The sequence below is a fragment of the Amphibalanus amphitrite genome, unplaced genomic scaffold (genome assembly GCF_019059575.1).
Source record: "Amphibalanus amphitrite isolate SeventyFive unplaced genomic scaffold, NRLGWU_Aamphi_draft 000020F_arrow, whole genome shotgun sequence".
Taxonomy (NCBI): Eukaryota; Metazoa; Arthropoda; class Thecostraca; order Balanomorpha; family Balanidae; genus Amphibalanus; species Amphibalanus amphitrite.
Genome location: NW_024881516.1, coordinates 829,855 through 844,934, shown reverse-complemented (window position 1 = coordinate 844,934; position 15,080 = coordinate 829,855). Strand labels below are relative to the sequence as shown.

General features: G+C 52.5%; 2 protein-coding genes across 4 annotated transcripts; both read left to right on the top strand.

Annotated features, from left to right (window-relative positions):
- The first annotated feature begins 242 nt into the window (after nucleotides 1–242).
- On the top strand, nucleotides 243–11,944 carry LOC122390251. 3 transcript variants are annotated; one of them, XM_043382989.1, is made up of 5 exons: nucleotides 243–493; nucleotides 9,452–9,800; nucleotides 10,452–10,663; nucleotides 10,884–11,063; nucleotides 11,188–11,944. In XM_043382989.1, exons 2-5 carry the CDS (start codon nucleotides 9,707–9,709, stop codon nucleotides 11,299–11,301), a joined length of 600 nt encoding a protein of 199 aa, XP_043238924.1. In that variant the 5' UTR covers nucleotides 243–493; nucleotides 9,452–9,706; the 3' UTR covers nucleotides 11,302–11,944. The 3 variants fall into 3 exon arrangements, with proteins under 3 accessions (XP_043238924.1, XP_043238940.1, XP_043238931.1); XM_043382996.1 differs by having other exon boundaries at nucleotides 265–493; nucleotides 9,452–9,785; XM_043383005.1 differs by lacking the exon at nucleotides 9,452–9,800 and having other exon boundaries at nucleotides 247–493.
- Nucleotides 11,945–12,769: 825 nt separating this feature from the next.
- LOC122390240 (A disintegrin and metalloproteinase with thrombospondin motifs 18-like) lies at nucleotides 12,770–14,677 on the top strand. Its single transcript, XM_043382977.1, has one exon. It carries the CDS (start codon nucleotides 12,817–12,819, stop codon nucleotides 14,578–14,580), a length of 1,764 nt encoding a protein of 587 aa, XP_043238912.1. The 5' UTR covers nucleotides 12,770–12,816; the 3' UTR covers nucleotides 14,581–14,677.
- The last annotated feature ends 403 nt before the right edge of the window (nucleotides 14,678–15,080 follow it).

The following is a 15,080-nucleotide window of genomic DNA, read 5'->3' as shown; positions in this document are numbered from 1 at the left end:
TACAGTGTCCTGCAACGTCTTTAATCCTTTTTGATGACGTCATACACAATTTTATTCAGATTTTAATGTATTTCATTGTTAAAATCATACTCATTTGAACCAAATTAGAGTTTAAAAGAACTAATAAACATTTTTTGTAAGTGTTATTAAGAAATCTTGTCAAAAATATGCAAATTACGTCATTGCTATTTGTGTATTTTGTTGATGCATTGTTTCTGGCGCATTAGAGACAATTCTAGTTGTCGTTTCGCGTGGATAGTTCAGTTGAGTTTGATGAGTGTTTCTGGGTGTTTCTGAATTATTTCAGCTATTTTAGCTTTTATTTTGTCTCTAGTTTAGGAAAGTGGGATATTCCAGGCCTATTTTCAAGTGTTGCAATGACAACTGTCCCTAAAGCGGCGTGCAGTACACAGTTAAAGAGCAAGGTAGCCGCCCAGCACGCAAAGCAAGATGTGTGAAGATATAGGGAGATATGATCGGATTTGCGCAGAAGGTGAGATCTGATTGAAATATTGATCAAGTAACGCCCAGAAAAGAATTTTTATTTACTTCTTTACATGTTCAATTATTGTATTAACTCTAAACCTTGATTGGTGGCAACTGGCAACTTTTGTACAGCGGGTTCGGCATGCACAATGATTGTAAATTGTTGACCAGACTGAGCAGCCAAATCAACCTGATTTCTTTCAAATACTTTCTGCCTGAGTAGGCTGATACCATCTGAATCCTGAAGTTGCTGGAATGCTGAAAGGAAAATTCTAGGGCTCACTGGAGCTCTCTCGTGCTCTCAGGTGGTGCTGGAACTTGCCCTGAGAAAGCCCTACAGCACCTTATTTTGATATTTGTATGCTTTTTCTAAACCTGAGTAGTGAGTACCTACAAAGAGTAAAAAATAAGAAAAAGAACATTCACAGGGGGCATAAGCAAGACACTGTATCTGTTTTTGCTTGTGCAACCAACTAAATAAAAACATTCAAAGCTCAATTTGAGAATAGATAGAAAATGAAAGTGGAAAGCTCTGTCCAGAATTTTGATTACTTGTAAAATCATTTTCTCTAGCAGAAATGATGTGAGGAACATCTGTGGCAAAGTAGCTAATAAAGAGTTTCTCGTAATATCTGGTATGTAGCAGATTCAGCATTTTTCCCAGCCCTGATGATGGAACTTCGACTTGACTAGGAAACTGGATTGACAAGCTATGAGCTTTCTCAACAGACTCACAAAAGACTGTCGCAAATCTCGTAGTTGCCACTCGGAGAATGAAGGAAGAAGACAGAGCAGGTTGGGTGCGCCACCAATGCGCCTACAACAGCGGAGTAGTATGATGCCACGCTACAGTAGTCGGAAAGAGACTGGATGCGCCATTGGAACGGGCTTTGTGAGGTCAGCCTCGTCGACTACTGTCTGGATGAACAGGACAAAACCAGCTCGTCTGACGGCGGCCGCCTCAGCCGCCCATCCGGCTACGTGCTTCCACGCCGCGCCGCAAAACAACACCCGACCCAGGTATGCACGATACAAAGCCCGGCTATGAGCGATGCGCCGGCCGCCGTCAGGCTCGATGACGGCATGACGCCATCCCGTGCGCCTCGCCCGCTCCTCCGAGACTCCGAGAGAGCCGTTCCGAGAGAGGCGCGGGCCGCAACGGAGTAACGAATGGCGCCGCGGGCCCGCCGAACGGTGACCCGGGCCACTCCAATATACCGGGAACTCCCTCACACTACTGGGACCTGCGGCCGAACAGACGCGCCGCCGCGCCGCCCCAGCAGCCCCTGCCGCTCCACAGCACCGCGTGCCGGCACTCCATCGCGTCACAACGCTTCCATTCGACCTATTAAAGGCTTCGGCGCTAAGTGCTCGTGACGTCACCGGTAGCTCGAAGCGGTGCGCACTGTCCAAGACGGCGTCTCTCTCTGGAAACAATGGCGATCGGCCGCGGAGGAGCCGCCCGCCGCTATTGTTATGGCCGGTATTTACGCTCGTAAACACGTGACGCGTCTTCAAGGCCGGTTCTGGACATGGGCGTTCCGTGTACTACTGCCGATAGAGTGGCGCACTCGGAGAACTGGCCGGCGTCGGCGAGATCCGAGGAGGCACAGCTCTCCGCGGGAGGTGGCGAGATCCGAGGAGGCACAGCTCTCCGCGGGAGGTGGCGAGATCCGAGGAGGCACAGCTCTCCGCGGGAGGTGGCGTAATCCGTGCTTTATGTTATTTTTCATTGAACTGCAGCCTGGGCTATCGTTACACACTTACATAACTCGTAACATTACCATTGTATCAACACGGGGAGGGTGATGCCGAATTCATCAGCATACAACACGAGCTTCTCTCATCAATTCATGAAAATTGACCCTTTTAAGCGGTAAGGAAAGAATTTGCAGCAGCAGAGTACAAAGGAGATCATGAAATGACAGACACGAAATTGTAATGAAGTCGAAGATGAAGTAACTTGCAGAGGGTGCGCTGAAATAGGCGGACACTAAACATGTTTCACGAATGGAATCTCGATAGGAACTAAAAAAAACTTCGGTTCTTCGGCATTTTAGTTAAAACTTAGTACAGAGAGAAAAAACTAGTTCCGTGCTATGAAACACATATACCCATAGTTAGGTTGCCGGAAGGTATAGCTCGATATGTATATGGGCACTGGGCAGCATTAACATTTTCTTACAAGTAAATAAATGCCTCTATCAAACTTCTACAGATATGTAAAGACACATCAATACATGTAACTAGAAACCAAGTCTGTCATTAACGTGCATTAAAATGCACAAAAAAAAAACTTTCCAAACATCACATCCTGCCCATAGACATAGGCGGCGGAACGGGGGGGGGGGGGCACCGTGCCCCCCTTTGATTTTGGGATTTTAACATTAGCCCTATGGGCGTTGCATGGAAAGAATGGGACCAAAAGTCGGCAGTGCCATCCCCCCCCCCCCTTAACTGAAGGTGTCCCGCCGCCACTGCATAGAACTCCAATTCATGGACAGCCGAACAATCCGAACGTGTGCACCAGCACTTGAGACACAGCGGTGTGGCAGCAGGTCTGTTACCGGCACCCGGCGTCTCTCCCCAACAGCTCTGTTTGTTACAGGATCTGATATAACGTTTACTACACACTTTTATGAGCGCGTAAGGAAAAGAACCTCACATGACAACGGTACAACATCACCAAACATGGGTTTTGCACAGAAGATACCTACACATTTTTCAGTATCAGTATCTCGTTTACGGTTCCACCTACTGACCGGGAAAATTACTGAGTAATTCTCATTGCCCTTATTCCTGCTGGAGGTCTCTAACGGTAGACACAATGATTGCAATATCCTGCATAATCACTATCAGCCAAACGGAAACTTCTGTTTTACCTGAAAATGTTTTCCTACTCGACATGACAGAAGAGGTGAAGATACATTGCATGTTACTGCACCCATTGAGTTGTTGGACACACCATGGCGTCTGAATCTCAATAGGCACAGCGATCCAATAACCCAACCATAATCCACGTCACAGCACGAATAAGTTTTTCTTAAACGGCTCCGAAGTCTCAGACGAACAGCAAGACCACATTGCTGAAATATAACAGAGCAGCGGATCCGTACTACTCGTCCGAACCCCACGCGCTGCGTGCGGCCACCTCGGACAGCTCGCTGTCATGATCAGTCCCCTGCCAGCCGGGAGCCGCACGTGTCTGTCGTGTCTCGCACGTGTCTGGAGAGGACCGCGGCGGTCTGCACCGTCTGCAGTCTGCAGCGGGCCCGCCGGAAGCTGGTCTGGTCGGCCGGCGCGGTGCAGGAGCGCGCCGGGCCGAGCCGACTGCAGCCGTATACCGTCCCGTCCCGTTCCGTCCATTGTGGTGGTCGCCGTGGGCGCTGGCCGGTCGGAGGCAGGTGAGGTGGCGTTTCCGGCCCGGTTTCCGGAGCACTGTGCCTGAGAGGGCCGCCGCCGACCAGCCCGATCGGTCTAAGTGCGGCGGAGAGAGGAAGCTGCGGTCACAGGGCGCACGCGCGCGGCCGCACAATGACCTCGGGGCAGGCGACCCTCCGACCCCAGCTGGGGTCAGGTGACTGCTTTGGTATCGGAGCTAGCTGGGTAGAAATCCGCCGCGAAGTTCAAGGATTTCTTATTTTGGCAGTGGCTTTCAAATGTTACACTTGTCCACAACACTGTCAGTCTACCCCCCCCCCCCCCCAAATGCAAGTAATGCTCTGATCTGACTGCTCATACAATTGTTAGAATCTTATGACATGCCCATGAATAGGCTTGTGTCGTTAATGCGGTGCAATGCCGTGATGCGATTACTCGCACCAGTTCCTGTTCAGATTAGATTACATTCCTGGTGCAGTAAAATTGTGGCCAAAGTGCTGAACATACCCTCTCCGGGATTTAGCCAACAGCCTAGTGGATGAGAATAGGGACTTACAGTTTTCACAAGATTCGCTCCGCGGGCCTCCGCGTATTTTGCAAACGTTTTTTTATGTTTCCAAGTACCAAAATTCGTCGGCCCGGTCAGTGAAATCTATCGGAACATTTTACTTCACATGACTCAGCGTCTTAGTTAATGACTTGACGCATAAATTTCTGAATAAGTACCGGCATATGTAGAAAGGTGCAGAGGCCTATGCTTAAAGTGATTTAAGGAGACCCCTCATTCTAAACAATAAATAGGACCTATGCTGTCCGAATTCCGAATTGAGCAGTGGCAAATTATCTCTGATGAGGTCCGGGCTCGCTCACTGGGCAGCGGCTGTTTATTTACCGAGGAGAGGAAAACTCGTGGGGAAAGGTCGGAGCTGCTTCTTCCCGGTCGGCTCGGCGGCGCCGGACCGGACCGGACCGCTCGGTCGCCGACGGAGCTCAGCGGCCCTGCAGGCAGAGCGCCGTGGGAACCGTCTGTGACCGAAAAACGCCGGCGCCAGACCGCGGTGCTCCCCCGTCTCAGAGCAGGCGCGTGGGGAGGAGAATAGCGCAGCACGACTTCATTTTACCGCTATAGGCTTACATTTCAAATTCAATCGTACAAAGAATGAAAGGAAGGCAAATAGCGACGATAACTTGCGCTTCTCATGCTGAGAAGTGATGCCCCAGATCATTGATAAATCGAAACCAAACCCTCGGCAACTCCATGCCTTAAGATCAAGTGCACCCACCTCGTACTGATTTAAAAAGAAGAAGATGTCTTAGAACTAATGACCCTGTCATCACTTAGATGTGACGCTCATTTTTACGTGACGCAACGATGGTTTGTTGACAGTATGAGCAGGTTTTCGCCGCCTGCCGACAGCTAATGGGCGTCAGTGAACCTGCCCCGGTCGGCCGGTGCAGTCTCTCGGTCCGGACATTCCCGGCTCGGAGAGAGCCGAGCGGAGAGCCGAGCGGTCCCAGAACTGCCCTCGGGGTGACCGCGGCGGCGGCAAACCGGAGCCCGCACCGGCCCCTCCTGCGACTGGGAGGGGCGCAGCCGGCAGCTGTGCCAACCGGGCATGGCTGCGGTCGGTGATTCGGAAATCGCCGAACGGTGCCACTTATCACCGCCACCGGACCACTGACCCGAGAACACTTTGTACATACTCCGTACAGAGGTGAGCCGCCAGCGGTGTCCATCGGTCTGAAATTAGCAAGACATCTTCTGGTCCCAGTCACAACGGGACGCACCCATAAAACTTCAAGAGCTCTGCGTAGTAAATGACGCCTATAGATTACGTCATAAGCTGACGCTGTTTGAAATTCACCAGCGGTCCATGGTGATTGGTGATCCAATATGTGGGCCGGCGGGTCTGCACTGGCCGGCGGCGGGCCTGCAGGTGCGTCTGCAGCTGCGCCGGGACACTCCCCGTCTGCACGCACTGCTCACACCCAGTGCCGGCGGCCGCTCCCAGCCGCCGCTGACGGCTCGTTAACGCAGCGGCGCCCGGTTCGTTGACCGCCGGTCTGCAGCGGACGTCTGGGAGCGGGGCACGCACATTGCGCGCCGGTGCCGCCGCGCTGTCTGGCACGGCCGGCGGGCCCCTCAGGCGCCGCCGGAATGGACGGCCATGCGCACCTGGCTGCGGCCAGGGTCGGCACTGCCGGAGCGGCGGGGCGCCGGGCGGAGCTCAGACGCGACCAGTGCAGCTAGAGGGCCACTGAACAGCGCGTGGTGGCGCAACCGAATATAGGCTACCGGTCGGTATGCTGAACTTCCAGACCAATGTCTCCTCCTAATTCCTATCATCCTTCCGGCTCTGAAATGGTTTTGTCAATTATCAGACCGAAAGGGCCTTACCCAACAAAACAAACAAGCTGAACTTCATTATATCTTGCACTTTATCATGCGTATAAGGTACCCATGATGGTACCCATGATTTGGTGGCCTTATTCACAACGTTATCCACACTCCACAGTTGCAAAGTAAAAAGTAAAAACGTATTTCATTGGAACAGGAAGACTCTTAGGACCTGGGTGCATGGGACGGCTGTTCAGCATTCAAGCTACATTGACTCTTATTTTGGAGAGACACGTCTGTTTCCGTGACGAAATAATATTTTTTATTTATCCTTGATTTCTATCCGGATATTGAGGGTCCAATTCTGCCGACCAACCCCTACGTCACATACAGCGGTTGCTAAAGTCACGCATTCACTGATAACTGATAGCCAGCGCACCGATAGTTTCATGGCAGTGACGCAGGAAGGCGTGCTATCTACAGTTGAGTGGAGCGCCGCCCCGGACCGGCGCACGACAGTTATATCGCCCCTCTCTGCATCGTCTCATCAGCGCTCCATATCGCCTCTGCATCGTCTCATCAGCGCTATGAACTGCGACTTGTGAGACTGACGTGAGACCGGTGTTAGACACCCGGCTCATGGACTGAACATATAAAAAACAGCACCAAGATCAAGGGCATCACACTTATCAGCGGCATTGTCATGGCCAGTCGTCTAACAGGACTGCACCTCTTCTCTTTCTTGGCAGGGGTTACTGCACCTTGGTTACCGGAGCATGGCTGATTACTCATCATGCAGCAGGTTGTTCAGCGTTATCAATGCAGGGGAGGGGCTGCTACATTGCATACCATGCTCCAGTTTCTGGGGGTCTGCTCCTCTGCAGCTCATTGTACATGCACCGTTCAGTCAGCGGGTAGCAGGAATGTTTCCCGTGCCCGCCGGGGGCGCGGGCCAGCTCTCCGCTCGCCGTTTTCCTCTCAGCGCAGTGGCGAGGGACGTCTGCCCGCGGCTTCTAACCCTTGTCGTTAGGCTTTGTCAGCTCGGCAGCCGCACGGCAACAGGTATGTCAGACAGAGGAACCATTCCCGCAATGTGTGCAAACTTCTGGTACACGAGCTTTCCTCCTGGGTTTCCGTTGCACGATACCTTCGGCGACCTCACTGACAGTTACGTGATGCATGATTCCGCTAGGTTTGGGCATGTATGAATTCCAGGGGCTGGGGAGAAATGCGGTCAGCCATCACGGCTCTTTAATATAAATTAAAAGCTTTATTCCGAAGGCGATTAGCTGAATCTTCCAGTTGCCCGGCTATAAAAGGTGAGAGTTCGCCCCAAGTTATCGCCTGAGCCAACCAAACTGGATCTCAGCATGCGATCCAGCAAAGTACCTAACTCATGAAACAGCGATAGTTTAGATGATTTGATGCACTTTTATGAAAAGGCGATGAATAATTGTGATGAAAAGTTGCTTGAGTTTACCTCTTATTGATAGTAACATCTTAACCCGCGCCCCGCTGGGCTATTCAGCCATACGCGCCCTGCTGGGGGGGGGGGGGCAGATTCTGCCCCCCCCCTGTCTAACTTCCGAACCGATGGTCGTAGAAAGACGGGGAAAACGGCAATCGAAAGCTCTCAACAAGGCGGATCTTAAGAGCCCAAATTTTTTTGCTGAAGTAGGTCAGAGGTCAGGTCAAGGTCAGGTCAAGGGTACAAAATGCCAGTTTCTACAGTATCGGCCTTGCACCGTAGTTGCCGAAGAATGGACTGAGACTGATTGCCCTAAACGTGTTCTTAGACTACCAAGACAATATTCGTTGCATACAATGTCATTCAAAGGTCAAGGTCAAGGTCAGGTCAGGTCAGGTCAGGTCACCAAAAACAAAATATAGAAAAGGGCATGTGCGACACATGTTTTATGGGTCATTTTACTCATAGAATTCAATAGGCACACTCAATAAGTGATATGGACCACCTCTGGATGAATTTCAGGTCGAGGTCAGGTCAAGGTCAGGTCAAGTGAGGTCAAATTTTGAAGTTGGTTGTTAAGGCCTAAAAAGGTGTCTATCTGATGCAGTTTTTCATGGCGAATCGTATGGTGCTATTTTTGTTTCCGTACGAGGTCTAGAACTTCCAAAAAAAAACATTTTTCAAAATTTTTGTGTGTCGTGACGTCATAAAATTTTGAATAACTCCCACATTTTTGAACCGATTCTTCTAAAAATTGGTATGTAGGTGCACATAGACCACTACTCTGACATATATTCCGTTTTTTTATACACTGAAAATTTTGGATTTTATTATCATTTTACCAAAAAAGTCAGTTGTTTAAGAAAAAAATTGGGCCAAAATCCAAAATTTTCAAATAACCGAGATAGCCATTTGATAGACAAAGTAGAATCACGTATAACCTTTTTTGTTACGTCTTGATTCCTTTAAAAATGAAGATGTTAGCGGCGTTTGAAATTTTGCCGTTTTTGAGGCGAAAATGGCGAACATGACGTCACTAAAACGTCAATTTCTCAAAAAAATTCCAACGGATTTCGCTCAAATTTTCAGGGAACGTGTCAAATTGATGTATGATAAGGTACTGAAAGTTGGACGTTGCTGGCGTATCGCGTTTAGAAGTTATTGGCGAAAAACGGGAGGGGGGGGCAGATTCTGCCCCCCACCCCTGCGGGGCGCGGGTTAAGTTACATTTATCTTGCCCCGCACGGCGCAGCTATGAACACCTACATTATACCTAATTGTCAGTCGGCAGGCAAGACATCATGCACTAACACTTAAGTCTAAAGAAAGACGCTTATAAGCCTTAGCCACATTATAAGCCACATTATTGGCTTATATAGCCACTTATAAGCCACATTAGCCGTTAATCGAACAAAGAATCTACAGAATATCGCGCGCTCGATAACAAAAAAACACTGCTAAATCGCACTAATTATGCCGCATCTGAAGGCATGTAGGTACTCTCGGAGAGCTGTCACCTGACTCACTAATGAGGGATGCGAATGTAATGACTTATCAGAGCTGTTGCGTAATGTCAGACAATAAAAAACCCACGCCTAATTTTCTCCGTCACGACAGCATGCCCATTGCCTATAAGCCTCAACAAACAACACAAGATGTAAACCACACCCATCTCAGCCGACTACCCCACAAACGTTGTCCGCTCATCCCCACCCAACACTCCCGACACGTGAGCGGAGATCATGGGTGTGACCTGCGCCCCCTGTTGCAATCTGCAGGGTCACTCACAATCAGAGTCCCAGCCGCCAATCGTATTGTCACCGCTGCGTCACGGGTATCGGCGGCAGTGGCGCCCGACCCTGCTATCGGGCCGCCCGATAATGGCCGTCGTTCGCCGAGATAGCCGCCCCGGTCGGGCCGCCCCTCCGGCGCGCTGGGACAGAGGAGCTGCCCGCGGAGCGCGCCGGAGCCGTGAGCGAGCCGCGACGGAGCCGTGAGCGAGCCGTGAGCGCGGGCTCTGCCGAGGGAGCGGCATGGCCAGCTCCAGCATGGAGCAGGGCGGCGGACCTCCGCCCGTCATGACACCGGCTTGGTCCGATGTGGATCTGGACGGTGAGTCAGCCGACGGTGAGTTTGAGGACTCAGTGAGTGAGTGAGTGAGTGAGTGAGTGAGTGAGAGTGTGAGTGAGTCAGCCGACGGTGAGTTCGAGGAGTGAGTGAGTGAGTGAGTGAGTGAGTCTGTGCGTGAGTTAGAAGAGTCAGGTTGCGTGAGTGAGTGAGTGACTGAATTAATGAGTCTGTGCGTGAGTTTGATGAGTCAGTTTGCGTGAGTTAGTGAGTGTGTGAGTGAGTGAGTGAGTGAGTGAGTGAGTGAGTGAGTGAGTGAGTGAGTGCGTGCGTGCGTGCGTGAGTGCATGAGTTGATACGTGGGCGAGTCATTGGATGAGTGAGGGGGAACTCGGTTAGCATATATGCTAAGTCAGTAAGGACGATGAGTTAGTGTATGAGTGAGTGGATGAGTGCATCATCTTTGATGGATGGAGACTAGGAGTACTTACGGTGAGTAGTGAAGTGCGTGATGAAGCTTTTGAGTGAACGAGCGAGCCGATGGAGTAGTGGAAAGGCGGCTCCGGCTGGGCGTTTGGTGGTTGGATGGACTGTGGACAAGTGCAGTCGTGAACGAGTACCTACTGTAGGAGAAGAGTGAGTGTGTGATTGGGTAAGTGAGTCTCTGACCCCTCCGCCCCTCCCTGACCGCTGTCCCTGTGTCTGCGGCAGTGACCACGCCGCCGGCGGCGCTGTACTCGCTGACCCGGTGGCAGGCCGACCTGCAGGGCGCGCTGCGGCCCGGCCGCTGGCTGCCCGGCCTGCGCACGCCGCACATGTTCGAGGAGACGTGGCGGGCCGGCTCCACGCCCAGCGTGTGCCTGCTGGCGCTGGTCCGCGCCGCCAAACAGCTCCGCGCCGGCGTCAAGTGCCAAGTGAAAACCGTGTGAGTCGGTGGACGGCGGCGGTACCGGGCAGGGGGTCTGAGTTTAGCAGAGCTTATCGTGAACATTGGTCGTTAAAACAGCTCCTTCCGCAGGAAACCATGACACAGCTGCTTCACACTCAACGTAACTGCACTTGTACCTACCCTGTATGCCAAATGTGTCCCGAGTCGGGTCGGTAACCCGCGCACCCCGCCGGTGTGCCCGCCCCTGCGGTCAGATGTCGGAGTGGTCGAGCCAGGCGCGGGCGACGCTGCACTTTTTCACGGCCTCGCTGAGCTGGCTGGACGTGGTGGACGTGGACTTTGTCTCCGTGGACGGCTCCACCATTATCACGCTGCGCTCCTTCTCCTCGGGCCTGCTGCCCGTCAGCCTGCCGCTGGCGCCTCTCCTCAACGCGGTGAGACGCCGGATGAAATTCCTGATTTTTCGGTTTGGGGAACATAAATTTACACAGCCCGCACCAAAGAAAAAGCACAAGCTAATGCACCTTGCCCATGCATAACCCAATTCTGTCTTTTCAGTGCCTGTTCTTCTTCCCGTTTTACGATTTCGACCAGAACCGGTGCTGGATCGGCGCGTTGAAGCAGGTGTTTGACCTGGAGATCACCCTGATGCGCCAGTACCGGCCCTGCTAGTGACCAGTGACCGGCGCTGGGGCCTGGGTGCGGCGGCCTGCGGACGGCCATGTGTGGCCGGTGATAGCACCCGTCCCCGTCCCTCTGGGTGGACGAGGACCCGGCGGTGGACCGGAGCCGGGCCTGTCTGCGGGTCAGTAATGCGGTCTCTTTGCGCCGGGTCCATAATCGGCGCTGGATGGGGCCGGACGACCGAGGGGGCGGCGGTGTTCCGAGGCACCATTATTCCGGCTGATGTGATGCAGGGGGTGTATGTAGATAAGGCGTGTTTGTGTGTTGGGATGCTGTGATGCCGGCACCGGAAATGCGTGTATATTAGAGACAGCTGCAAAATAGTGTATTCCTTGGTTAAGCTGAACTGTGTGAGGTGACTTTAGCAGTGCTGTGATTGTGGCGCAATTTATCATCGACAGAAACAGTGTCGTGATTTTTACCTGCCGTTACAAACCAGTTGTAACGGTTGGTACCTGCATGTGGTTTATCTACCTACATGTATTATCTATTGATCATTATTTCAATGAAAGTACCCATTTCCACCTGAATAACATGTGTTATCAGAAGTGCTATACAAAGTCCACATATCATGTATACCTATTACATATGCATCAATAATACACGCGTTATAAATAAAAGCTCAGCACCAGTTCAGAGTCTTTGGCTAAACTAAAATACTCAATAACGTTCGATACGAGTGACAAGCAGCACCTGGGAAAGGAATAACAAAGAGGAGAGCAAAAGTTTTCAACGGACTATCGATATAAAACATGTTTTCTATTAAAATAAGCACCTATATGCAAGAAAAATGCCTCGCTGGACCTTGGGTACAATAAGAATATCGCACATTGACGGACAATATATAATATCGGACATTGACACTGAATGGCGAACAAATCATTTTAACATTAGTAAAGAACACTATTTACAAAGCCAAGTGCAGCTGTAGGTAGATATATACGACTTACATAGGCATGCATGGTTTGAGAGGGAAGGAGAAGGGCATTAAACTGCCAAAATGTGAATCATATAATCTTATAAATCAAAATCAAATCGAATTAGCGTCTTGCGCAATACCCTGACACCTCTCACTGAAAGAACATCACCTTCGCCAACGTTTAGAATCACCGTCCCAGGTGAGAAACATATCACCCATTTTCAACTCAGGGAGCGTCAAGTGTAATCAAAACACCCGGCCAGTGTCTGCCGAGTTGGTTTGTCGACTTCCCGTCTACGCACGGGGAGCGGCGCCACGGGACACACCCTCGCGCCAGTGACCCGTTCTTCTGTCGAGCAGCGCACACGTGCCGCGCGCGGCGCCCGCTGATGACGTCGTCAATCGGGGCTACGGGGCGCGCCAGGTGACGTCACACCGCGCGGCGACCGCCATTGGGCGGCTCCTCTCGAACGCAAACGTACATATAGCGCAACATAGGGAAGTGTTGGCAAGTCGCACACCGACTCCACAGGGCCCAGGTCCTTCTCCGACTGGGAAAGAGTGTGCCGCAGATTTTCACCGAAATGGCGCACACTCTGTCCTCAACCCTGGCGCTGCTGAGCTGTTTTGCGGCCCTCCAGTCGTCCTCTGCGGACGAGCTGGCCACGGCCGCCTCACACACAGCTCCGCGGCACACGCTGCATCTCCACCTCTCCGTGGACGAGCTGCGCCACGTGTTCGCCGTCGAACGCCACGAGGACGTGCCAGAATACGACCTCTCCCACGTGAGCTCCAGACGAAAGCGCAGCCTCAACGGCCGGCACCGGCGCAGCGTTCACGTGCAAGCGTTCGGTGACCAGATCGACCTGGACCTGGAGATGAACCGCGAGATCGACAACCACATCCGGCTCTTCTACGCCGACGGCTCCGACAGCGACATCAACATCGAGCGCGTCGAGGGCGACACGGACATGTACGTGGGCGAGCCGTACCAGGACGTGAGTCGCGAGGCGGCGCTGCTGGTCAACCACGCCGACGACGACACGCTGCAGCTGAACGGCGTGGTGTCCGATCTGGTGATCGCGCCGGCACCGAGGCGCGTGCACCACCACTACCCGTCGTCCCATGACGACGACGCGCTGCTGGCTGATGACCAGGAGCCGCTGGACGGGTCCGAGAGCCACGACAGCACGGCCCGGCTGCGCCAGCGCCGCTCGACACCACCGGTCACACGAGGACTGCACGTCATCTACAAGCGCGCCGCCTCGCCGTCGTCGGCCACCGGCTCGGCTCCCATCGACCACGAAGACTCTTCGCTGCTGGTGGAGAAGGAGCCGGCAGCCAGTGAAGACTCTTTGACGGACGAGTCGCCCAGCCGTAACAAGCGCAGCACTCCGTCGCTCTACCCAGAGGTGCTACTGATAGTCGACTACCAGACATACGAGGCGCACAACTTTGATGCCAAGGCCGTGAAACGCTACATGATGACCTTCATGAACGCTGTTGATTTGCGCTACAAGTCTGCCGAGCAGCCATCCATCACCATCAAGGTGGCCGGCATCGTCATCAGCAAATCCAAGGAAGCCACCCCATATCTGGAGAAGCACATGGTAACAAGCACAGATCTGGACGCCGTCAACGCTCTCTCTTCCATCGGCAAGTACTTGTTCAACGAAAAGCGGTTCCCCACCTACGATGCTGCTATGGTTATAACGAAACGTGACATGTGCACGCGCAGAAACGGCAGAGGCACCTGCAACAAAGTGACGGCTGGCTACGCATACGTCGGCGGTGGTTGCAGCATCAGCAACTACCACAAAAAGATCAACTCGGTGGCTCTGGTAGAGGATTCGACTGGTTTCTCCGGCATCATCGTGGCCGCACACGAGATCGGACATCTGCTGGGAGCCGTGCACGATGGCTCACCGCCGGCAGCGTACCTGGGCGGGCCGGGAGCCCGCTCCTGTCCCTGGAAGGACGGCTACATCATGTCCGACATGCGGCGCGACCACAAGGGCCTCAAGTGGTCGGTGTGCAGTCTCAATCAGTTTGCCCACTTCGCCAACGACAAGCGTTCAAAGTGCATGCACAACCACGCCAAGAAACCGGCCAGCCTGCCGTCGGCCAAGAAGCTGCCCGGCAAGCTGATGACCGTGGACGCGCAGTGCAAGCGGGACCGCGGCTCGAGCGCCTGCTTCAAGGACCACCGCGTGTGCGCCGAGCTGTACTGCTTCGAGCCGTCCAGCGGCTACTGCGTGTCGTACCGGCCGGCGGCAGAGGGCTCCGCCTGCGGCCGCGGCCTGCACTGTATCAACGGCCAGTGCGTGGCCGACAGCTTCTACTACTAGCTGTCGCTGCCGCTGCTGCTGCTGCGGTTGTTACGTGCAGGCTGGCCCGCGGGCGGGTGCAGCCAACTCTCAGGTACCTGACACAATTAATTTGTTGTTTTCATCGTTACCTGGTGACTGGAACAATAAGGTCATACGGTGTATTTACAATGCTGCCAAGTATTACCAGATATTTTCTACCGAATAGTTTCAATAAGCACATGTTCATAAGCATGTGTGAAACATGTACTTATTAACAGGATCTCATAAATGTGCATAAATGTGTATGTTTAATTCAGTAGCAACTTGTGATAGACGCATGTGTGCAAGTTTCAGCTGGCATGTTTGTATGCATTGTTGATGTATGTTTGAATTGATATATAGTTGATTTTTTAAAATAAACATGTACACATATAGTATAACAAGTTCTTTGAACTTTGGTGTAGAGTAGCTAGCGCTCGGCCTACTTGACCTGACCTTAGGTCACCAATATTACATTTCTGAGATAAGCGCTTTATACG

What these genes read in the sequence shown, in the direction of transcription:
- LOC122390251 (XM_043382989.1), top strand. Translation starts at nt 9,707, where the DNA reads ATGGCCAGCTCCAGCATGGAGCAGGGCGGCGGACCTCCGCCCGTCATG. An exon ending in GGACGGTGAGTCAGCCGACG is followed by an intron (nt 9,801 to 10,451) that starts GTGAGTTTGAGG and finishes TGTCTGCGGCAG; the next exon opens with TGACCACGCCGCCGGCGGCG. An exon ending in TCAAGTGCCAAGTGAAAACC is followed by an intron (nt 10,664 to 10,883) that starts GTGTGAGTCGGT and finishes CCCTGCGGTCAG; the next exon opens with ATGTCGGAGTGGTCGAGCCA.
- LOC122390240 (XM_043382977.1), top strand. Translation starts at nt 12,817, where the DNA reads ATGGCGCACACTCTGTCCTCAACCCTGGCGCTGCTGAGCTGTTTTGCG.